At 36.1% G+C, this 25,686-nt stretch overlaps 1 protein-coding gene across 4 annotated transcripts in view; it reads right to left on the bottom strand.

The window, feature by feature from the left end:
- The window catches only part of astn1 (astrotactin 1), a 279,541-nt gene that overhangs the window by 215,483 nt on the left and 38,372 nt on the right, over positions 1 to 25,686 (bottom strand). For all 4 annotated transcript variants that reach the window (XM_048163182.1, XM_048163179.1, XM_048163180.1 and 1 more), the window contains exon 2: positions 11,735 to 11,922. In XM_048163182.1, coding sequence (XP_048019139.1) covers positions 11,735 to 11,922 — 188 coding nt within the window. The remainder of the gene's footprint in view (positions 1 to 11,734; positions 11,923 to 25,686) is intronic.

Genomic DNA, 25,686 nt, shown 5'->3' with positions numbered 1-25,686 from the left:
AACTAATTGAAAAGTAAGTAAACAGATCACAGTTAGATATCACTGCTTTATGTCACGTCAAAATCAAACTTGAAATGGACTGAAAACATGACGACTGCGGGGGTTTTAGTGCAATCAGCTTGGTGAAATTAAAAATAAAATTTGTGTCTGTGACAGACGGTGTTTACGGAGCATGACTAATGATCCAAAATATCCTAGGTTGACAATTAAAAAGAAAAAACGCAATACACAAATAAAATATATTGTTTAAATTATTATTGCCTTTAGTTATTATTTTGGAATGAATGTAGAAATGCTTAAAACACTACCTTGATGAGATGGACTTGGTTTTGATAAATAGAACATTACATTGTTAATATAAAATTACAAAATAGAATTGTATTTGGTTTCTTTTTTTCTTTTTTTGATGTACTGTAAAGTAATGTTCATTTAACAAGGAAGATGTGTCAACTTTAAGAGTAATTCACATTCATTTACATTGATTCATAAAAAAAAAATGTGCCTCCTCATTTCAGAACACCACTGCAGGCCACTAGTTGAAAGGTCACGTTTGACGTAGGCGGAAGTACCGCGGTAGGGCAAAAAACTTCATCTAATTTTCTCCTTCAACTTCAAAAGACAAGCATTAGTGGTTAGGAAATTCTTAATGGAATGATTTAGCTCAATCAATACTGTAATTACATTAGCCTCATATCTCTCAACCACAAATGTTCTTTTGTGTCTTTATATGTAATATTTTCATTGACAAAAAAAAAAAAAAAGACCATTTTTGGCCCACTTAGGGTGTGTCCGAATCCACTTTTGCTAGTTTAACAATGGGAAAAATGGTGGGCGCGCCAGGAGCATGGTCTAAAAGGGGTGTCGCTAGTCTCTTAATGAGTAATGGGTGTGTTTTGGCCATGACGTGCAATAAATCAATCAGAGTCTCATCTCCCATTCGCTTTAAAAGCCAGTTACGCTCGCCCCATGGCGGATTCACTATTTACATGGCGGAATTTGCAAGTGGAAAAACTGAACGCTTCTCTAGAGAGGAAACAGACCATCTATGAGACAAGCCGGATTCCACCAAAGCATTTTTATCTTTATGAACACAATAATAATCATCTTTTATATTTTAATCATTTTATTTTTGATATTTGGCATGTTTGTCTGCGCGTCCCTGTGTGTGTAATAAGCAGAGTGCATGTGCGTTGTGCACCCACCTATAGGCGCATATTACTAAGGCGCTCTTTAAATAACAACAACAACAACAAAAAAAAAAAAATACAGCACCATTGACTTTAGACCAGGTTTTAGTTGGTCAATGGCGCAGTCTATTTCAGTTGCCTCAAAATAGCAGCATGCCAACAATGTGCCTGAACACACCTCGTTTTCATGGGCACACAAATGGCCGCAAATGCATTTGCTATTTAAACAACGTGCCGCTGGATTTGAAAATGATAACTGCGTCGGGCTGAAACTAGCAAAAAATACTTGCATCGCACCTGGCGCCGCATTGCGCAGGTGTATGACAGGGTCCATTGTGTCCAAAATATAACACAATATTAACTATTTATTAAACGAAATAAAAACAGCACTCGTGTTTACTGCACTCAATTTACTGCAGAACAAGTATTCTACGCAATCAAATATTAGTGTCACTGTCACCTGATGGTGGATCTGGTGAAGAAGCCGTAAGCAATCAAAATATTAATTTTGAAGACGTTGAAAATTATAGCTTTGAGGATACGGTTGAGATTGCGAATGTGCCAGATGCTGAATGTACTGGGTAAATGACAGCTCTGATGATGACAGTGATGATGGTAAAAAAAAAAAAAAACATCTGCTCAAATTGAATCCTTCCAAATTCCAAAAGGTAATGAAATATGCTTTATTTTATTTTTTATAGAGTTTTATACCATTGCAGCAGTTAGAGAATGCTTGGTGAAACATTTATGCATTAAAGGGATAAATGGACAGATAATAAACAAAATATACACCAAACTATTTAAAAAAAAAAAATGTTATTACCAGTCCATTCCTCTAACAATAGAATTCCACATATACACCACGACAAATGCATTGTCTATTTTGAGAGATTAATAACACAATATACTCCATAATTTTTTCCTCAATGTTGTGTTTTTGTTATTCATTGTTCATACAATTAAAAAAGAAACATCTACTATTGTGCTAAATCCAGGACACAATACCATCTGTTTCTGTTGCCAATTTGAGGATGGCTGTCAGGTGATATAGATGCAATGAGCACTGTGTTACACGAGATGCCTGTCTTTCCACCCAGCGTGTGCAAATCACTGCAAGGGCACGGCGCAGCTGAGCCAGCCATCCGCAGAGAGATAAACCACTGGGGAACAAGCTTCAGGCTGGCAAATGGGAGAAACTGGGGTCAGGAGCAGCCTATGGATGTTCAGGCTTGCTGAGTAGAGCAAATTGCAGCTTGTAAAACGGCCATCTGAATAGAGGGGGAGGTGTACCTCAAAAAAAAGCTCCCTGTTGAGAATGCAGCCACCTCTGAGAACATATTAGTACATAACGAGTGCCGAACAAGGTGGAAAAATAGCTCGCTAAATATCAAAGGTCCCACGAGTGGCACTGGAATGCGTTTTTTGATTGTAGGTGGGATTTGGTGACTTGGTCATTTGTAGAACATTTGACTCAATTGCTCATCTATTATAGAAGGCCAATAACAGTGGCAGAGAAGAGGGTGGTCACTCTTTGACAGCATGGGTAAGCAAGCCACTGCTGATTTCAATAGGTTGCACATTACCCCCTTAAGAGAAGAAAAATAAGCTGAGATGGAAAAAACACATTCAATTTACAACATGGCCATTGTGATAGCAGCTGGAGATTCGAGCCGAAGAATAGATTGTTAAAAAAAGAAGAAAAAGCCTCATCAAAGTCAAAATGACAGCACAGCTGGGCTTTCATCAAGGCACATTTGACGAGTGCTTATCCATCCACAAACCCTAAACTATCATGGTGAGACTGCGAGGCTGGCGCTGAACGACCACCGCGCACCACTGAGCTGAGCAAAAGCCCCAGCTGGCCTGAGGACCGCCACGTATGGGCCACAATAGACACGAACTGGTGACAGGTGTCTACACTGGCGGCTCGCTTTCTTTGGGACTGGCATCGCTGCAAAGCACTCAAGGAAGTGACATGATTTTAGGGGGTACTAGGTTTAGGAGCTTGCCCTCCGGCCGAGACGAGTCAGAGCCAGAAGGGGATGCGGTGCACGTACCATCTGTCGCAGAGTCTGCCCGTCACACTACCAATGAAAAACTCCCACTTTGAATAACACAGTCTGAGCTCTGGGTTAAAGAGTGGCAAAATGAAAAGAATAAAATGGTAAAATTAAAATAGGTGGGACGTGCAAAAAGTTTAGGAGAAGGATTTTTTTTGTTGTTTTTCGTTTGCATCCTTGGCAAATTTGAATACGTTCATATTGGTTTGTTTTTCGAGAGCAAGTTGAGGACTCAAGGTCATCCGATAATTTCACATTCAACATGCGTCAAGCCATGTAAAGCAAAGCAGCTATGGCCTGTTTTGCTCAGTTTTTCAAATAGAAGTGATCAATCACTTTTCTGCCTTTGAACCATGCCCTGATATATATAAATGTGCTTAACAAATGTATTAGAACACCACCCAATGTAAGGTTTGTGCCACAGCTGCCCTAAACTAACAGTATTGGTGATTACCAAAATATATATATTTTTTTTTTATGTTTCTGTAATGGTTAATCCACAACAATATGTGTGAGCTCCTTAGTCACAGTAGTGTTTCTATTGCTAAAATATAATTTTTGTTGGGATTTAATGGATTCAAAGATACAGTACAGTCCAAAAGTTTGGAACCACTAAGATTTTTAATGTTTTTAAAAGAAGTTTCGTCTGCTCACCAAGGCTACATTTATTTAATTAAAAATACAGTAAAAAACAGTAATATTGTGAAATATTATTACAATTTAAAATAACTGTTTTCTATTTGAATATATTTCACAAAGTAATTTATTCCTGTGATGGCAAAGCTGAATTTTCAGCATCATTACTCCAGTCTTCAGTGTCACATGATCCTTCAGAAATCATTCTAATATGCTGATCTGCTGCTCAAGAAACATTTAATGTGTACAATTGTACAAAATATTTGTGTACAATATTTTTTTTCAGGATTATTTGATGAATAGAAAGTTCAAAAGAACAGTGTTTATCTGAAATCTAATCTTTTGTAACATTATAAATGTCTTTACTGCCACTTTTGATTGATTTAATGCATCCTTGCTGAATAAAAGTATTCATTTCTTTAATTTCTTTTCAAAAAAATAAAAATAAAAATTCTTACTGACCCCAAACTTTTGAACGGTAGTGTATAATGCTACAGAAGCTTTGTATTTCAGATAAATGCTGTTCTTTTGAACTTTCTATTCATCAAGGAATCCTGAAAAAAAAAGTACACAACTGTTTTCAACATTGAAAATAATCATAAATGTTTATTGAGCAGCATATCAGCATATTAGAATGATTTCTGAAGGATCATGTGACACTGAAGACTGGAGTAATGATGCTGAAAATTCAGCTTTGCATCACAGGAATAAATTACTTTGTGAAATATATTTAAATAGTACACAGTTATTTTAAATTGTAATAATATTTCACAATATTACTGTTTTTTACTGTATTTTTAATTAAATAAATGTAGCCTTGGTGAGCAGACGAAACTTCTTTTAAAAACATTAAAAATCTTAGTGGTTCCAAACTTTTGGACTGTACTGTAGATCGCACAAAAGTCTTTGGGAACAACTAGAAACTATTTGGAATTCAATAACAACAGAGACTGTGAAAAAGTACATAAAAACAATGCCAGCAAGAATACAAGCTGTCAAGGCCATACAAAATAAATAAATAAATAAAATATTTCTTTTTTTCTTTTTTGGTTATTATGTGTGAATAAAAACTGTTTAGTTGTTTCAGTTTGTTATTTGCCTAATAAATTACAATATTTTTTTTTTAGTTTTAAACAAGTTTTTGATAGATTCCTAAAATACAAAATATTTGTGTTTTCTCTTTATTATGACAGGTGGTCTAAAAAATTTGTCAAAGGGGTCATGAATTGAGAAATCAACTTGTCCTTGAGCTTTTGATTAGAGACCTGCACGGGACAGATTTTTCAGTCCCGCTACCACCCACTCCTGCAAAAACATATGTTATATTGTCCCGCTCCCGCCCGCAAAATCCTGCATAAAAGTAGCTTATATAGATTTTTGTCCGTACATCGATGAAATGTTGAGTTATGTGTCGCCACAACATCCCAGCATAAACGCGATAAAATATTTGTTATTAAAGCATCAACATTTACAAACCACAGTTAGTTTAACCGAAAAGCAAGCTGCTTCGTGCTATAGGTTTGTTATGGCAGAATGCGCGCAAAGAGCGCTCCCTTTATGACTAAAAAGCTGACATCTCAGTTCATTGTGATCTCACAAAGCTCTGTTATAACACAATGAATATATGAACAATGAATTTTTCATAATGTTCACACATAATAGGATTCGTGAGTGCGCAAATCTCTGGATTCTAACATAAAAACCTGATTGTGTTGCGTCTCCATTGCATCTCAGAAATCAACAGATATGTCTGTGATTGGCTACATTGCTCAACATTGCAAACACAACTTATAAACAGAATCTCGCATATGCTTGCGACTGTAAATCGTTTTTATTTTATATTAGTTGTTCTTGTTGCTTTTTTGCAATATACACTCTAAAAAATGTTTGGTTAAAAACAACCCAAGTTGGGTTGAAAATGGACAAACCCAGCAATTGGGTTGTCTTAACGCAGTGGTTGGGTTAAATGTTTGCCCAATCTGCTGGGTAGTTTTATTTAACCCAACTACTGATTAAAAATGACTATATGGCTGGCTTAAAATCGGAGTACAGTAATTCTTATACAACAGTTGAGTTAAATAAAACTACCCAGCATGTTGGGCAAACATTTAACCCAACCGGGTTTGTCCATTTTCCAACCCAACTTGGGTTGTTTTTAACCCAGCATTTTTTAGAGTGTATGAATGACAATTTATTAGTTTTTAGATAGTTTATGTTTAGATATTTCTATTTTGCTGGAGTCCCGCGAATCATTTGATTCTCCCTCAACCCGCACACGAGTAGTGTCTCACCGCCCGCGCCCGCACACGCCCATCAAATCTTGTCCCGCACCGCACTCTGTTGCGTCGGGTCCCGCAGGAGTGCAGGTCTCTACTTTTGATATAAAAGAGATCATCGTACCATAAGAATATCCTGTAAGTTTCAGAACTGAAAACTTCCTTGTTAGTCCAATAAAAGCTTTTATTGACACCAGGCCCAGCATCCTGGAACGTGTCTCATCCTGGAATGTGTCTAGGTCAAACGCAGCCTCCACAGAAGAAATCAACGCCTACTTCATCATTGCAACGTTAACCCCACCCACTGGTGTGTTAGTGAGATGACGAGGAGAGAAGAACGATACGGCACTAAAAATAACATTGCCTTTCAAAGGATCCTAATGCTAGGAATATGGTTATTTATTTTCAACAATGTGTATGTCTCAGTTGAGCATTATTTATTTGTATTTGGTACATGGTAAATCAATCGCATTTCGCCGCAGACTTTGCAAACAGACTTTTACAATATGGACTCGACAGTAATGCAACAACATGTAAGTAACTGTGTTAATTCTAATGCCCGATTCATGTACAGTCAAGATGTTATTGTCTATGTGTCAGTAAAATCAAATCAGTGACTAAACGGTCAACTTCAAGTTGTTTCTCTTAGCAGGATGATAATAATATGTTATTTAAAAGGTGATTAAATTATACATAGAAAGCGATCAAAGAACGATATACACATATACACACAATCAAATTCTAATCAACAAATAATTAAAAGTATATTTATTTTCATGGTGACTCAAAAAAATCAGATGAGAAAAAAATAATCAACTCAAACATCAGAAGCAACAAACTCATAAAATCATAACTGAAAAACCAATTGGTCTAGCAAAAACCTTTATGAGCTCCTACATAATTTCACCCTACAAAACCTTAATGACAGTGGTGTCTCAATCAATCAGTGTTCGCACAATAAATCTTGTTTGTACATCTGCAGTCTGAATAATTAAGTAATTAATGACCGGGACCCAATCTTTTAGCCGTTTACACGGGCATCATACACACGATTTATTTGTGCTTAAATGCTGCGCTGTCCTTCATGAAGCAAGCATAATGCTCTGAGAAGAGAAAATTGTTTGGATCCCGTTGCTCACCTCAATGAGGTTGAATCATCTGCTGACTTCCTGCATGTTGCCCTTAGAATACTAATAACTATCTTTGTGGGGATATCAATGTCAGAGGCTGAGTTTGAGATAGGAGGCATGCAATATTCTTCAGCTTCTGAGGGATCATGCAGGGTTCGCTCAATAGAGGAGGTTTCCCGGAGCTCGGAGGAATCATATTCCAACAGGGATCTTTCAGTAATCAGTGGCTTTGCACAGAGAATCAACTAACCATCCAAAACAACTGCCATACTGCTCTAATGTGCATTTACAGGATTTGAAATTCAAGCTGCAAAGGAAATCCAGCAAAGCCTGGAGCCCCCATATGTCCCTTTTGCTTTATATGGAAATAATGAGCCATTTGTGCATTTCCTGTAAAAATATTTACATACCAAACACTTGAATATCACAACAGCTCATTCATCCAACCCGTGTTCAGAACTTTCCATTCATCTGAGCTGAAACGCTAGTCACCCCTAACTTTGCCCCCATACAAATCCCACTGCTGTTCAGCATGACAATTTACAAATATGGATTTTCCACTAATTATACTGAGTGTGTATTAAAGCTTTTAAAATCCTTATGCCCTGAAGAGTCTTCGCTCCGATTGTTCTTAGGGTAACTACTTCTGGGGATGACAGTAGTATAACGATCCGAGAGAGAACCGTGAAGCCAGGAGGCGTTACCACTAATTGACTGAATCTGAACAAATGTTATCTTCCCTTCCATCTCACACACAGCTCCAGCTTTTCTTATCTAAGTAATGTTTTTTTGTTTTTTTTCTCCCGACTCAGTTCATATGAAACCTGCAGGACTTCAAGGAAAGATCTAAAGATAATAAATACATTGTAAAAAAGACTTTTCAAAGTTGTAAATAAAACTTTTTTTGGAATTTTTAGGGTTAGTTCATGATTTACTCATCCTCAAGCCTTCCTAGGTGTATATGACTATCTTGACTACTTTATGACGAACACAATCGGAGATATATTTAAAAATATCCTTGCTCCTCAAAGCTTTATAATTGTTGTGAATGGAGGGCCAGATTTTGAAAAAATGCATCCATCCATCCATAATAAAAGTAACCCATATGGCTCCAGTGGGTTAAAGGTGCTAAAGAGGATGTTTTGTTTTATACATTTTTGCAATATTACTTGAAATTGTCTTTACTAACTGATAAAAGACTATTTATTAGGTGCACTGAAAGGAATCATCATCTGTGCACGAGGTAGGGCCTTAAAAACATCAGCCAATCGTTCATCGCGTAAACGATTGGCCCTCTGACTTGTCAATCACTGCCGTGACGTTCCTTGTGAGAGACGAGCGTGGTTGCGCTCTCCAGTAACTTTCCACACTCCACAGGCGCCGCATGCAATGTTTTTGTCAGGAGACAGGAGTAACAACTGCAGATTATGAGTTACCTGCGGTGAGTCCGACATAATGAATCCACTAACACAACACAGCGAATGCCGGTAGTAAACACTCATGTTCCAATACTCGTGCACAAGTTTTGGGAGGCGTTCCTTTGAAATGAGCTGTGAAGGAGGGGGGCTGTTCTTACGCATGCGCTCATTTCAAAAACTCACTAACAGTCTTTGGATTCTCAGTCGACGAAAAAATCCTCTCTATCACCTTTAATAAAGGCCTTTTGAAGTGAAGCGATGGGTTTTTGTAAGAAAAATATCCATATTTTAAAATGTATTAACTATAATAACTAGCTTCTGACAGATGGCTGTACGCCTCGATTTGTGGCTCTGACCCGTTGCAAGCAAGGTTATAATCGTTAACGAAAATGAACGAAAAAAACGAAAACTAGGTGGGAAAAAACATTGTTGTTAACTGAAATTAAAATAAAAACGAGGCATTACAAAAAAACGTTAACTAACCAAAACTGTAATGTGTGTTTGGCAAAACTAACTAAAATAAAATAAAATTATAGATTAAATGTTTTTAGTTTTCATCTTTGTCGATGTCTTTAATAAAGCAAATAGCCTAACGTTCAGCTGCATTTCCTTTCTCTGCGTCTCTCACACACGCGTCTCTCTCACATACACACACACACACAGCCCCTCCCCTCCGTGCACACCGCGTCTCCATGAGAACGAGTGTTCGACGTTGAAAGCAAGTTCGCGAAAGGTTGGTATCTCGTGAACACCTTTACACAATCACACATTAAAAAGTGGTATAAAATATTTTTAATTCTGAATATAATTTTGTCAGCGTGTTAACGTCGACCCGAGAAGCGATTGCTACTTTAGAAAATTAACTAGTAGCAAGTTTGAGGTAAAAATCACTTGGGTTGTCGATGTCAAAACACTATATAAGCTGTGATTAAAATATTAAATAATGTTATGTCATTTGTTTACTCTTACAATGAATGTTTGCTGCTTCAATCCAGAGGAGTAGGCTATTGTAAAGGGTAAATTTAGTATAGGGTGTGAAAATTGTACAGCTGTGGTATTTGTATAGGGTGTGAATTCTCTCTTTCTCACCCACGGCACACACACACACACACACACACACACACACTAAAAAATTGAAAAGCTGTATTTAAAGTTTTTTTTTATTTGTTATTTGTCATGTTCTTTTCTCAGATTGAGCTCCCTGACAATCTGACAGAAATGTCTTGTTGTGGCTCAAAAATGGGTTGAATACATGCGGTTCATGTATGTCTTCTTTAGTCTGTTGGCTCTTTAGGTTTTTTACTGGCACACGTCACTTACACATTTTGCATTTACTGCGGAGTGTTGAGACTGTTTACATATTTGTGCCCATATGTACATTTTATGTACTGGTTTTATTTTTGAATGAATATTTTCTAAAATGGTATGATGTTTTTGTTGAGTTATTATTACACAATACTTTTTCTGACCTTTCTGAATCTTGCCCCTGACAAATAACCCAAATTACAAAAAAAAGACTAAAACTAACACTAAAACTAATAAAAACTAAACTAAAACTAAGCATTTCCAAAAAATAAAAAAAACGAAATAAAAATAAAAACTAATGAGAAATGCAAAACTATAATAACCTTGGTTGCAAGACAAAATGATGAACGCCTAAGCACAGAGCAAAACAAAATACTGGTCAATAATTAGAAAGAGAGAGAAATGTCAGAGGATTTTGATATAAGAGAAGAGGAGCTTGAGTTTGTTGCACAGCCCTATTTGTTTAAACCGCGAGAGGCGTCTATGCTTACGCTACTCCTACATCCTGCGTCATACATCACTGCAGGGGTTACTTCGACTTGCGTAGTATGCATACGGTCGTCCACCGGAAGCTAGTTATTTGGATTTATAAAGTTTTAAATATTTTTCTTACAAAACTGCATCGCTTCACTTTAAAATGCCTTTATTAACCCACTGGAGTCGTATAGATTATTTTCATTATGGATGCATTCATTTTACTTTTGCTTTTGCCCATTCACAACCATTATAAAGCTTGGAATCATTTTCATTTTTGGGTGAACTATCCCTTTAAGATTATTCTAGTCATGTTTTACAAGAAAATACTATTTCAGTCTCTCTACTTCATTTTGTGTTTAATTTAATGCATTACTTGCCAATTCTTTGTGTAATGTACATGCAATTTCTGAGTGAAAATTGTTTCTACACCAAATTGTTTTCAGTGTATAAAAATGTATATTAATGTATATGCCATTTGCAAGTTTATGGGTTTCTAACTAAATGCAATTTATGTCTTATGAGTTGACTGATGAGCCTTCATTTCTTTTAGCTAATTTTCAAATGATTTTTATGTATAGACTTCTGTTTTTTACTCTTCCCCCAGACCCAGAATTTTGATGTTATAATATGATAATCTGACCCAAAAATTATATATTCATTGCATGAAAATGATTTGTGCATTTTATTACACAAATTACATTATTATAGCCTACTCAAATTCAATCATTTCCATCAAGACTAACAATTAGTGTATTATCAGTACAAAGTCCATAGTGAATCACAAACAAAAGTTATTGTACTCAATTATCATGGAGACAACAGTGTCAGTGAAGAGAATTCGTGTGATGAAATGTGAAATGTGATGTGTGAAGAAAAAAACTGAACAAAATGCTTTTATTCAGTTAAACTGTAATTTTCTGAAATTATGCAGAAGTGTGAATATACTATTTAATTGTCTGTATTAAGAATACATAAAATCCTAGCTATGAAATAAGCCTTAGGACGACAACAGAGTCATACATTCTATTCCAAATAATTTAAAAAGTCAAAAACAAATGTGATTTTTTTTTTTTTTTCACCCACAAGGTTGAAAGTGCCCATAGTTGAAGAAACACCTTTACTCTGATCTGCATTTCTAAAGTTTTTGGAATGAATTTTGTTCAAATATATTAACTGTTTTGCATAATTTAATATATTTCTAAAGGGAATTTGTCCAAGAATTACATCAAGTACTGGGTCGCATACCATGACAGAGATGTGCAGGATGCGAAGCTCCTCCTCGGCGGAGTCGCTAGCGGGGTAAGCGGTGGCCGCCGGGCCAGGCAGGTTCTGACTGCCGTCCTGGTGGTGGATGTGGAAGAGCAAAGTGCCATTTTCCAACCACTGCTGCCTCCAGCGCACCAGCGGGATGTCTTCAGAGTTCCCAGAGATCTCTGCCAAAATAAACAGAAGAAAATAGAGTTCAGAAAATGTTTTGTGTTGCATTGAGCAGTGTGTGATGGTTTGCAGGATAAATCACAAAAGCTCCTATCATGCAAATATACATAGTATACTGTGACTATACATTATTCATATCACTTCAGACATTTTTAGGAATATCAAAGCAATCCCTACAGCATTTGAACTTCACTTTATAAATATACGTGATCAGTTTAAACAGCCTCAAGTCTGGTTAATGGATGCAGAGACAGATGACTAGAGCATTAATAGAAAGAGTGCTACAGGACATCACATTAATAGACAATTTAGGTGGAGAAATGATAAATGGGCTTTCCTTCTACTCATAGCACAAAGCAAACTGAGCATATGTTCTTGACATTGCTTAAAGTCTGTTTGATATAAGAACAGAGGATTTCGATAAGCCTTTTAAAAAAGGGTAACGTGTCATTTGATGGCAGTTTATCGAATTATTTGGGCAGGATGATACACTGGATACGTGTTTTTAATTTTTAATGGCTGTTTTAGAATTCTCTTTTTGTTTGTCTGATTAAGCGTGTGTTCTTAAACTTACTGATGTACAGCTGAAACAAATGAAAACACAGCTTTTGACCTGTGCTGCCTCTTATGCATTAGTAATATTTTAGACAAAGGGGAGGCAGACATCTACTTTTAAAATGGTGCTTGCAGACTGCAAAACAGAAGAGAACCCCTGACCCACTTTATGAGTTGTATATGCAAAGGCAGAAGCCAGACTTGTGACTCTGCACTTCATCACTAGATGTCATACACACTCCCAGGGGTCCGGCATGGTACGGCACCTTTATCAATTAAACAACATGCATGATACAACACAAACAAAGGCATATTACAGAATAAATTCCTGCTGTTTGCTTGTTTCCAATAAGGGTGTTTCTTTAACCATGTGCAATTTTGCCCCAGCAGACTTTTTTAGTAAATAAACTTTTTTAAAACACACTTTCACACTCTTACTAGATTGTTTGTCTAGTAACAAAGTGTGTTTTTTTGTATGTATATATGTAAGTATGTATGTCTGTATGTATGCATGTATGAAAGTCATGAACATAATATAATTTCCACAATGATGTATTAGGGTGTGTTCACACTTGTCATGTTTGGTTCGATTAAAACGAACGCTGGTGCGATTGCTCTGTTAGTGCGGTTCATTTGAACATGTGTGAACGCTGCCATCCGAACCCTGATGCGCACCAAACAAGTGGACCGAGACCGCTGAAAAGATGAGCCTCGGTCCACTTCCAAATGAACTCTGGTGCGGTTCAAATGATATATGAAGAGACATGTAAACGAACCAAAAACAAGAAGATGAGACCCTAAAAAGGACAGAATCCTCACGCATATCGGGTTTTCTCGTCATAGTCGCGAGTTTGCCCATCACAAGCATCAGACGCGCGTCTACACGCAGCAGATCGCTTGTGTGTGTGACGATTTCCGCAGCTGTTTTGACAACTTTACACATTTTATAAGCTCTTCACAAGTTCCCAGCTGGCCAAAATACCATCATATGCAGTCTACACACACACAACAAGAGCATTTATCTCAGCACACAGCATTGTTTTGGATGTTCGGTAAGTTCTGTCTCAAAATAGGCAATACGTCATAAAATCTGACCAATCAGGTTGTGAATGTATCCCTATGCCTGTAGGTTCAGTATCTAGTGGTTCAGTGATAAAATTGCCAATCTGAACGGGCAAAAACAAAATCTTTACAGGCATAAAAGTCATTTGGACAAGTAGCAAAAATAACTTTAAAAGTTTTACAAGTTCCAAAAGGTTTCCAAGACAGTGCGTCCTTCATATAACAAAAAGAAAAAGCTGTAATCTTTTGAATAAAATTCAATCCTAGGACATAAATGTGTATAAAGTTGAAGAAATGTGCATAAAATTGGTCTCGTTTCTACATTTAGCAGGTGCACTTTTGATCTAAAATCAGTTTAATTTGACATGAAATTATAACTTTTTTTATTTTTGCTGAATATATTTTTTTCACCAAAATGTGCATGAATAATACGAAATGAAGAACCCAATAGTTCAAATTAATTAACTGTGTTAAATTAGCTGTTAGAAATCTGACTTTGAATTCAATTATTATCCAGACGTGTCACACATTCCGTAAAATAACCTGAAGACTTTGAATTTCACACCCGGAATTATACCACAGTTTTATTTTCTTGATGAGGGGCAGTCAGTTAAACCAAAGAATATACACTGACAAGAAGCGACAGTCAATAGAACGTTCCATTGAAACACCAGCGGCCCTGCGTTTCCGCCATTTTGGGGTGAAAACCATGCGGCAGTCCAAAAGATTTCAATTGGAATATCAGCCGCTTTGTTAAAAAAAAAGTACATTAAAGCTGAAATTAGCCGAAAACCTGAATGATGACAACACAGAATAACGTACAAACACTAGACTAGTGATCATTTGATTTTTTTAACGGTTTATTATACAGACTTTGTTTATTTTTTCCACTTTTTTTCTCCACAAAACCTTTGCTCTCTAGAAACCCTTGTCAGTTTTGGTTAAAATTCTTTAAAATGCTTATAAACACTGAATTATTACCAACATATGAAATTAAATTAAGGACATGCATCAGAAAAATTGGGAATGTTGGACAATATGAATATAACAGCTTGATTTTGCAGTGTTGTCTAATGTCCGTTAAAGCAAAAGTGTGAATTATGTGATTATGCGGACACAGCATTGCATCATGTATTATAAGATCGTTATGTTTGTAGCGTGATCCATTAAAACGTACAATAGCTATTTTAATTCAGACCTAGATATTATTACTATTACTCCACTAGGTCTGAAATATATTGTTCGCTGCAAACATGATGATTTTAAATGTATTCATTATTAATTTACTATTAATAACTGTGTAAAGTTGCATAAAATGGAAATACTCAATAAAGTGGGCTAACTACGTTACCTCAGATGGTTGAATGGTTGGATTCCACAACTGGTAAAATAAAACATATATAAGACAATACAACATTTACTGTAGAAGCCATACAATTTACTGGTGATTTAATTTAAAAAACTGTTCTATTGCGCTTCTGATTTGGCAGTGAAATTCGCCGATTTTGGGTGCGTAAGATGTGAAGGATTCAATGGTCCAGTTAGTATTTTCACCCCATAATGGCGGCCACACTACCAGAGCGCCATCTAGTGGCTGTTAGCAAAAAAGTATCGAAGTGTCGCCTCTTGGGTTGTATACTCTTTGGTTAAACCAACTCAACCTATTCAGCGCCATGACAGATTTGTTAAAACAAACAAACAAAAAAACAGCAGATTAAACCTCTTGGGGAAAAAAACACTGTAACGTCAGTGGAGGCCGGCATCACATCTGCTATGAGCTCCAACAGGAAAACATGTGTTTGTAAGGGTCATTGCTCACAGGTTAAAAATGCCCCACAAGTCATGATAACACATTCACAAATCCCGTCCAGTCAGGGGACTTCATAGGGCAGCTGTATATATTAAAGGAATAGTTCCACCAAAAATGAAAAGTTTTTCTTTTGAGCTTTCATTTTATGGGAGAGAGCCATGTTAAACATTTCTTTTTGTGTTCAACTAAGGAAATAAAAAAACATACAGGTTTGGAATAACAGGGAGTGATCATTATCCCTTTAAGATAAGAATAATGATCCCCAATTATCCATCCATCCTGGGCTGCCCTCTTTTGTGTTGTTTGTTCAGCTTAGTTTTGTTTTGTATGCTTTTTAGTAAGGCCACCCATGAGAATCAATTTTTAATTTTTTCTGTCATGCCGAACAAAACATGAGCCGCCGAAAAAGTGTGAAATTAGGTGTAAAAAAAAAAAAAAAAAAGTACAAATTATTGCTACTGTGAATAGGAATCTTGGCTTTTGTTAGAAACTGTCGGATCGTCTGAAGGCTGAATGTTTATTGTGCCGTTTTCTCTTTTAAATGCATACTGGGCAATAGATACCCCGAAATGCCTGTTTAAATGCAGGAAAGCGCAAACCAAAGGGAAAGAAGGAAAAAGAGAGAGCGAGAACAAGAAAGAGCAGGCTGGGGTAAAAAGCTAGTACTATTCATCTCACATCCTGATGCAGTGTTAGAACCTGCCCTCCCCTCTCTTTCACTGTGTCTGTGCTCACAGAGAGACACAGACTCAAATATACAATCTGGCCTTTGGCTAAATACAGTCATTTACAAAAGCTGCCTCTGAGGAAGAACCTTTCTAGAGCTGGCCAGGGTGTTTGGCATCATATAATGCAGATAGAACAAAGGATAACGTCTCAAAAAGCAGAGTGGCTGCCTGCCATTATGTGGGATTCGCGTTTTCACTATTTTAAATAAACTTATTTTTGTTTTTTGTTTTTTTAAAATAGATGCATACAGGCAGGAGGACTAAGGTTACAATCAGCTTTTATTCTCTATAGATTGATCATTAGACTGTATATGCTAGTAAGCAATTACTACAAGCAATTATCTTATAATTGCCATCGTCTGAGACTAGGCATGTTGTGTTTGTGCAGAAGAAAACCAGCATCCAATATGGTGCAATTATCACAACTCTTAAATTATCGCAATTCTGTCCAGTTTTGAAACTGTTTTGGTCAGAAATACATTCAGTTATAGAGGAAATATTAGAGACTGAGATTGGGGAAACAGGTTACATACATACTATATCTTGGTAATATACCAGATTCAGTTAATAATACGAGTAGGAATAAATATTTACTGAGGATACTATTAGCAGTAGCGAAAAAAGCAATTTCTCGCCTATGGCTCCAACAACTTCCCCTAATGAGAATTCAGTGGGAACAAATTGTTTCAGAAATTTACAATATAGAAAGACTGACATTCAAGTTGAGATTACAAGAAGAGTCTTCTGAAAGACATTGGGGAAAATGGACAATCTATACGGGTTAATGACGTGATGGGTCATTTTTTTGTCCAAAGGCCTTAATAATAATAAAAAACAAAGATAAGACATCCAAAGTATGTAAGGTAGTACATCTAGATCTGTTTTATTGAATCCAAAAGGTTTTAATTATATTTTGCTACATATAAAGGTATTTTAAAGATTTTGAAGTGTCAAAAGGTCATTAGGTTTAACCGTCCAAAGGCCAATACAGCTTCATTAGATACAACCAATACATTTCATTAGTGATTAAAATATCTTAAAAAGTAATAAATGTTTGTTTTTTTTTTGTTTTTTTTATTCTGGCATGATTTTATATATATATATATATATATATATATCAACAGTGCAAAATGGTATTAAAATTATGTGTAGAAGTTGTTGATTTGTTATGAGAAAGAATGTCCGGAAAAATGACTTTCACTGATGTTATTCGGAGTAACCAATATAAAGGGACCATTTTGGATCAAGTCATGCAGTCAATATCATGTGACAGGATGTGACATCATTCAGACACCTGCAAAGGATCACATGGTCATGAAGCAAAGTAACTAACTTTCTCTTAACTACTTGAAAAATTCATGTTTTCACTCGCTCATACGCATGTCCCAAAACATTGGGTCATTCAGTACAACCGCTATAAAACATGGAAAACGTTAGATTGGGTAAACCCAGCCTGAACTGCCGGCGATTTGATTTCGCCCGACAACTCAGTCTGGAAATCCGTACATTCATTTCTACTGCGTCTGTTACACTTTTGCGGGAACCAATCACAGACTGGCTTATCCACCTTGCCATTGGCGGGTATAACACAATGACGATAGAGAAGCGACGGCAAGCACGACCGTCAATCCAATTCCTTTTAACCTCTCGACGATGCTGAATGACTTCTTTAGTTTAGCAAACAAATCGCTCGAGTGGGTGTAAATACCACTCACTTTCATGTTTTTTTGCACAACCTGCAAAAATCGCTCAATGCCATTGCTGCTTCTGCAAACCGCTGATCAATGCTACAAACCAATACAAACTAAAGGTGTGTTCCATTCGACTGCAAGTGGACTGCGAAGTGGACTTCACAGGGTATTTCGCCATCTTAAGTGAGATTCATTCTGAAGGGAGCGAACATGTTCAGTTCGAAGGGCACTGCGAACGGCATAGGGAATAAGGGAACATCGATACATCACTTCACAGGAAGTAGAGAGGTAAAATCACCATTGCGCACCGAGTCACCAGTCAGAATTACGATGGAGCAGAGAGTTAACTGAAAGAGTTTTTTAACGGCTCTCCGATGGAGGAATTTACATTTGAATTTTGAGTATTCATAAGTTTTGTTATTATTATATGAACGAAAGTATGAATGGTTATGGCGATGAGTGTATTTGCATATTTTATTGTATGAATAGGCATGACAAAGTAAAAGTGTTGAAAAGCAGCTGAGGCTCTGTCATTTTTTTATTTTACTTTATTTACCTCAGAAGTGTTTACTATGTGGCTGCGCTTGGAAAAGAAAGTGCACAAGATGAGACCCAGATGGTGAATTAAGAATACATTTATACAGTTAACCAAAATGAGAATTTATTTTCATATGGCATGCGAGGCTACAGCTTAAAATCTGTTAAGAGTCCATTTTAAATTTGAAAGTAAATTATAATATCTATTTATTTGTGATATCATAATCTGCGCGACACCGTCGTTGACTTTCTTTGATGACGTTTGTAGTGTGTTCCAAATGAGTGATTATTGTCATCGAAGTCCACTTCAACGGATATAACGTGCTCAGGGAGTAGGGAGCAGTGAACACTGCGTAGGGACCCTGTCGAATGGAACGCAGCTTAAACCTGTCTGGAGTTTTTGCGTCGCTTTGCAAAGTACGTCACCCGGATTGTTGATCTGATTGGTTGAAGGACTATCCAATTGCGTGAATAATGCTCGTTGATCACGCCTCTTGTACAGTAGAAAATGCATACAGACTCTCCAGACCAATGTTCAATTTTAAATTGAGCTTGGTCTGGTGATAGCCAGACAAGGAAAACGTTGTAATATTTTAAAAACTTGTACTAAATATAAAATGTTTGATTGTTTGATTAACTACTGTAGCTGGCTAGCTATATATCAGCCTGTTAGCATTGTTTGAAAATATCGCCATCCGGTAAAACGTCATTCGGAAATTTTAGTTAAACCGAATGACTTTTTTGGTTACAAATTTTGTCCAAAAGCAGTGTTAATTGATTATAAAAACCACATAATCTCATTGTTAACACTTAATAAAACTTCAAAATTAACTATATCTCCATTCTGTTTTTTTTTTTTTTTACACTTTTAAAAACCTTATTCGTCAATGACTCATATATCAAAACAGAAAGAAAGAAGATAAATATATTAAAGGGGAATATGTATATGCATATATGTGAGCATAAGTAAATTTGACTTGACTTAGCTGCATGTTGTAACCAAACTGACTTTCTTTTCAACATACTGATTGTAAATTATCACAATTCTTAAAATAACTCTGCTTCAGAAATGGATTTACCTGATTTTACTATACCAAAAAATAAACAAACAAAAATAATAATAATGAAAATAAACAAATAATAAAAAATAATAAAATTAGAATAAAATAAAATCTGTATTTTTGTAAAGTATGTGATCACATCTTTTATATGTAATATATTGAATTTTCCCAACACTTCAAAATTATAACCCATGCTTTTATATTGTTAAGTTCACAGAGATCTTCGGCAGTTATCACAGCATTAGAGAAACAAGAATCGTGAGGGGTGAACATGACAACGCAACTTGTGAGATGCAGATCAAAGTTTACCTTCACCAGCCTGTTCCAAGGTATGTTTCCTTTAATGGTGCCAATTTTCCCCCTGAATAAGAATTCAGGACTATGCAATCAGTCAAAGTCAGTTTTATTTTGTAAGCCTATCCAACACGTTGAAGTGCAATGGCTAGCAAATGGTAATTTGTTAAGGATTTAAAGCCATGTTTAATATTTCATGGTGGATAATTAGCGTGCACAACAGACAGAAAATATGTTCCTTCAAACCATTCCATGTTAAATTATGATTAACAGTTGAACGCATTTTTTTTTTTTTTTTCTATAACAATCAACAGCGAAAGATATTAATTCTATCAGGGGTTCTTGTAGGATTTTACCTCTAGGGGCGCTTTGCACCAGATGAGATTCTGCAATTGATTTGTCGGACGTTTGCTGACCAAACAATTATTATTATTTTAAATAAACCATCCAAGAGAGATCACAGTTTATAAGCCAGGTGTACACTGTTCTTTTTTTTTCTTTTTCTGTCCTTTATGATTGTTTCTTGTCAGAATGAATGATACGATCCCTTTGACAACAGTACAATATGTAGTATATCATAAGTCACAACTGACAGCACTGACCGACCATTTTACATCAATCATGTCACATTCTTATGTCTTCACTGACACGCAAAATTGAAAGCAAGCAATGTTTTACATTTATGCATTTTTGCCTGGAAAAGGGGATATTTCTTTTTATTAATCCTCTCTCTCTCTCTCTCTCTCTCTCTCTCTCTCACACACACACACACCACCACCACTTTAAACAAAATCAATTCAGCTAAGCCAGTTGCATAAGATACCTAAGACCGCACATTGCATCAGAATGTAAAATTGTATTTTGTCTTGTATTTTGTCCTGCAGGCTGTTTTGATTTAAGCACATAAGACCCAGGTTAGACAATCCGTTTAATAGAGCGGGTCCATTCCTTATCTTAAAAACTGATTTGAGTTTCAAACCGAAATCAACAACTGTAGAGTCACTACAATAACCACTAGATTCATACTCTTCACATTTAGAAACTCTCTATAAATAAGCACCACCAACCCTCCAATGTCACCTGCTGTTTTTTGAGCCACTTGGAGTGCTAAATAATGCACACCGCAGGGAAGAAAACACATACACACTTGAGAATATGCTGAGCATAGATTCCTTCACTTTGAATGTTAGCACTAAACCTTGAGCTTGTTAATGTATTACAGTGAACAAAGAGCAAAGTGGTAATTGACTAGATATAGGACCACGCACAATATACTGCGTTAAATCACATGTTTTGGCTTCACATTTTTGTCTATGAGTCTTTACAGTGGAAACCATCAGTTTTATGCTAATTCAGTTATCAAATATTTATCTCTCTAAAATCATGTCATCTCTCTAATCTGTCATAATCTACTAAAAACAACCACAAAAACACTGTGTACTGTAGTTCAAGTTTTAATGCTTTAGTGAAATATTTCTCTAGTATATTTACTATTTTCAACTGTGAATATTCATCTTAAAAATAAGAATTATTACATTTAACCCTTAAATGCATGAATGTAAGGTCTTTAGCAACCTGGATCTATATCTAACATGGATGGACCTCTACCTGTTGCAATAATATAAAACAATTACAGAAGAACAAAATAAAGCATATTTTGTTTTGGAACTTAGAAGGGTTCAGTTTGAGCAGAAGTTTTATACCATCATCACTGTCCTCTTCAGACCTCATTTCCCAGAACAATAAGCATCTGTCTCATATTCGCGATCTCAAACATATTCTCAGAATTATCATTTTCAGCATCTTCAAAATCAATATTTTGATCGCTGACAGCTTCTTCACCAGATCCACCATTAAGTGACAGTGACACTAATATCTGATTGCATTCAGTGCTTGCTCTCTGAGCCATTTCAAGTTTTGCTGATGATACTTCCTTTTCTTTTGTTTTCTGCCTGCAGTAACCATGAGTGAAACGTCATTTCATCATTGTTTATCGGACATTGCCACCTTGTAGAATAAAGGCACTTATTTAGTCATCAAAGATTCAATTATTGTTGTTAGCGACCCTATACAATTTTTACAAAAAATGAATGGGAAAACAGGCATTCTTTTATTTATTTATTTTTTATTTTTTTATATATATATTTTTTTTCTTGTTATATTGTTTATAATAAACTGATTAGGAATACTCAGAAGGTTGATGTCTTAACTTTAAAAAATAAGGAGGAGGGTAGTGAAGTCCTGGGTCACTAAAGACCCGAGGTATGCGTTTAAAGGTTAAAATTATGAACCTAAAAAAAGAACAAATAAAAATAAAAACAAACCATATCATCAATGCCGGGCGTGAACTTGGTATCTTCATATTTCATCATGAATAAACCTCGTAACCCCTTTGGACCCTCAAACTGTTGGTAAAACCTCATAACTCCACCCCGCCAAGAATGAAGTGCTGCATACAGTTTGGATCGTCTCGCTTGTTTGCAATAACATGAGATTTATGTTATGATTTATGTTGCAATAACATGAGGCCAAATGTATATATATATATATATATATATATATATATATATATATTTATCCCAAAACTTACTTTACTCAAAACTAGTTTATCAAAAAGATGAACAGCAAGCTTGACAAGAAATAAGACGTAATGTGTGAAGAAAAAGTAAAATCAAGGTAAATATTGCATCGCAATATTACATACATTTCAAATCACGCCGTACTTTTGTCAAATTATGAAAAAAGTTGAAAAATATTATTTGTTTGTTTTTAAGTCACATAAAATGGTTGCTGTGAAACTAGCCATAGCAAGACAAACAAGTCAACAATTCATTTCAATAAAAAAAAAGTCAAAATGTCATTTTCACTATAGTCAAACCCAAAACATAATGTGACATGTGGTGAGAAAAAATGATGTATGTATGTCAACTGCTGGACATTGTTAGAAGACAATAAACTCTCTTAAAACACCTTCATACTCTTACAACTAAAGGTCCACAGTGTCAGAAGTGCCTATAGTTGAAGAAACACACACAAATGCCTTGGACTTTAAAAATGGAACCCGCACGCAAACATACAAAGAAAACAAAGAGGCCAAAGTGAATATGTCATATTGATCATTTTCAGCAAATATGCACTAACGTGTCACGACATAAAAAAGCTAAACCGTTACATATTTCAAACACTGGATTTGTGCACTAGTAGAAAATCATAGGTAATGTGACAATTGCAATTCATTGAGGCTCATCAGACAGGCACAACCCTGCTATTGCACTACAGCACAGAGCGCTGTTACCGAGTCTTATCACAAATATTCAGGGGGAGCCACAATAGACCTATCACTAGTCTCGGCCTCGGTGGGATGCCGGTGGAGCGTCTGCATATTCAGTTAAGTGCGTGAAGGTTTTTTCCATTGATCATGTACACCAAGAGGCTAATCTGGGGCCACCGCTTTAAGCTCTGAGCTCTGCAGAAGCAGCAAAGTTTTTTAGGATAGTATTTATATATCCACCTGCATGACAAAGAGGCCTCTGCCTCCCCCGAACCAGCAGGAGGCAAACAAAGCAAGTCCCTCTGCACCGACTCTCCATTTGCGACACAGCGGGTGGGTTTCAGAAGACATTTTCAGGGCAGTCAGGCTTAAGCGTGGGCATGCCAGTGTCGATCACAGATACTTAACTGGAAAGCATATGCATTAACGCTATCAATAACACCATGCTCAAATTAGTGGCAAATCGCATGTTCAGTTTTTAGGCATTAGCATATTCACTTTTGCAAATACACTCTTTATATATAGGGTGAATTCAGGTTATTGGGGCACTTTTTAGCATTGAGATGACTTGGAAAGTGTCCCAATCAAGCTGAATTCACCCTATCTCAAAGTCTTGGCTATAAAAATGCTATAAACATTGAATATAAACATTGAATATTTTCACAGATATTTTTCAAAAAAAAAAAAAAAAAAGATATGGTTCAACAATTAAATACAAATAAACAATTAAATAAAATATATGAAGAAATCAAATAAATAAAAAAATATATTAATAATAATAACAACTTGTTATTTGTATTTAATTTGTTTACTATAATTATAAATTATTAATAAGTATATATTGATGTACTATTTATGCATACATAATATATAATAATACAATTAAACTAAAAAAGGTCATAAACAGACATTTATGACCCTTGTCCTGAGAACCCCCTGCTGTAGAAAAAGCATGTAATTGAATTTTGGATGCCTGACTTGTAAACCTTGTGACGACTAGCCCTGGCCTACCCTACACGATGCAATATTCCACCAAGGCTGGTCAATTATGGCCATTTAGGTGAAGGTTACAGGGCTTAGTCTTAAGCTGCGTTCACCCAGAGCTCCCTCACCGGCAGACAGCCTCCCTTAAGCTACACCTGAGGCCAGAATGGAGTTAAAGCAGTTGCTGATGTGGTAGAAGATGAGAACAGAGGGTTCTGAAAAGGAATGCTCATTTAAAAAAGAAAGAAAAAAAAAAAAGGGCGGAAGGGTCTTTGCGTGAGTCTATTTATAGTGTTGGATCAAGCCAACAGGGCTTAGGGGACTGGCAGGATGAAAGAAGCAAGGACCTGCTAATGGAAGCGCTAATACTGAAACACAGACAACAAAAAGTTTCTTTGCCATTCTACCTCTCATCACATGAGAGATGGAATGGCAAAGTCTCTACAGATGTAGAAGTCGGCATGTGGTAAGGCAATAATTTTGCACAAATGGTAATGCGACTTGTTTTGGGAATCATTACAATAAGCAAACAAGCTGTGCCAGAAAAAAAAGTCTTCTTGATGCTCTTCAAGGGGTGAAGGAGCAATATTTTAAAAATACAGACACAGCTTGAAGTGCTTCTTATTTTCTAAGGTTATCACTGATACCTACAGCAAATGACTGTGAATAAATTGTATGATTATTGCATAGACTATCCTCTAAAACAAAATCATGCATTTTATTTGCTTTTGCACTTTCTGTGGTTTGACAGCAATACCACAGACAACTACTTAAAGGCAGTGATCCAAAGAAGAAAACTTCATGAAGGAGGATGACTGGTGCCATCTCTCTCTTTTTTTCCCAATACATTCTTTGCTTAAGTAGAAAATTGGAGGTAATTTTCCTAAATTGCTCCTTCAGGGGGAAAAACAAAAAAACAAACAAACAAAAAAAACTTAGTAAATCATTGTATGCCCATTTGGCAGACACTGATAGAAAGTCACAGGGGGGAAAAATTACGTTTTGTTCTTTTTCCCTCTCTGTAGGTTTTAGATCACTTAAGCATCAATTGAAAAACACGGAGACAAAGCAGAAGGTGGAGAAACATCCTCAAATTAATACAGACAATTTGTGAGCAGCAGTCATCCGAGTGCTCAACATAAGTAACAAGTTTCAAAGGATGCAGGCATCTGACTCGCGTCTGTATACAGTAGTACCAGCGTGTGAGAGTTTGCTAAAGCACATGAAATTACTCCTGAGACTTTCTGATATTTGGTTCAAAAGGAAGATTCTCTGCAAATCTGAAAATACTCAAATGTTCTGCCTTGAAATTAGCAGATAATTAGAAATGAATGGGGAAATGACATGACATGCCAGACTGAAGAGCACTGCATGTCTTTTCACTTTGAAGTACGGATATTAGCTCTGATTTTCCCTTCGTTTTCCTTTCATTCTGTTATTCCAACGTATCTTTAATTCTTCATTTCTTCACATTTTGTTGTTGTTTGTTCCAAGCTATATTGTTGCTTTAGAATTATGCCTTCCTCTCCAGATCCACATTATGTCTAATTATGATACCTGATAATCACCAGTTCTTACAAATGTGCATTGTATGTTATTATACATTATAGGAGTGCGATATGGCTCAACTGTATATCAGCACGGCCGTAGGTAATCACACATCCATATCGCACAACCATGAGTGTGATATTGCATTTATACCACAGTTCGATGACACAAGTGTGTAAATAAATAAGAAACAACAATGTGGTGCTTGTGTGAGGAACT

Source organism: Megalobrama amblycephala, linkage group LG17 (genome assembly GCF_018812025.1).
Source record: "Megalobrama amblycephala isolate DHTTF-2021 linkage group LG17, ASM1881202v1, whole genome shotgun sequence".
Classification (NCBI taxonomy): Eukaryota; Metazoa; Chordata; class Actinopteri; order Cypriniformes; family Xenocyprididae; genus Megalobrama; species Megalobrama amblycephala.
Note: the sequence above shows the minus strand (reverse complement) of the source record. Positions and strands in the feature narration are given on the sequence as shown.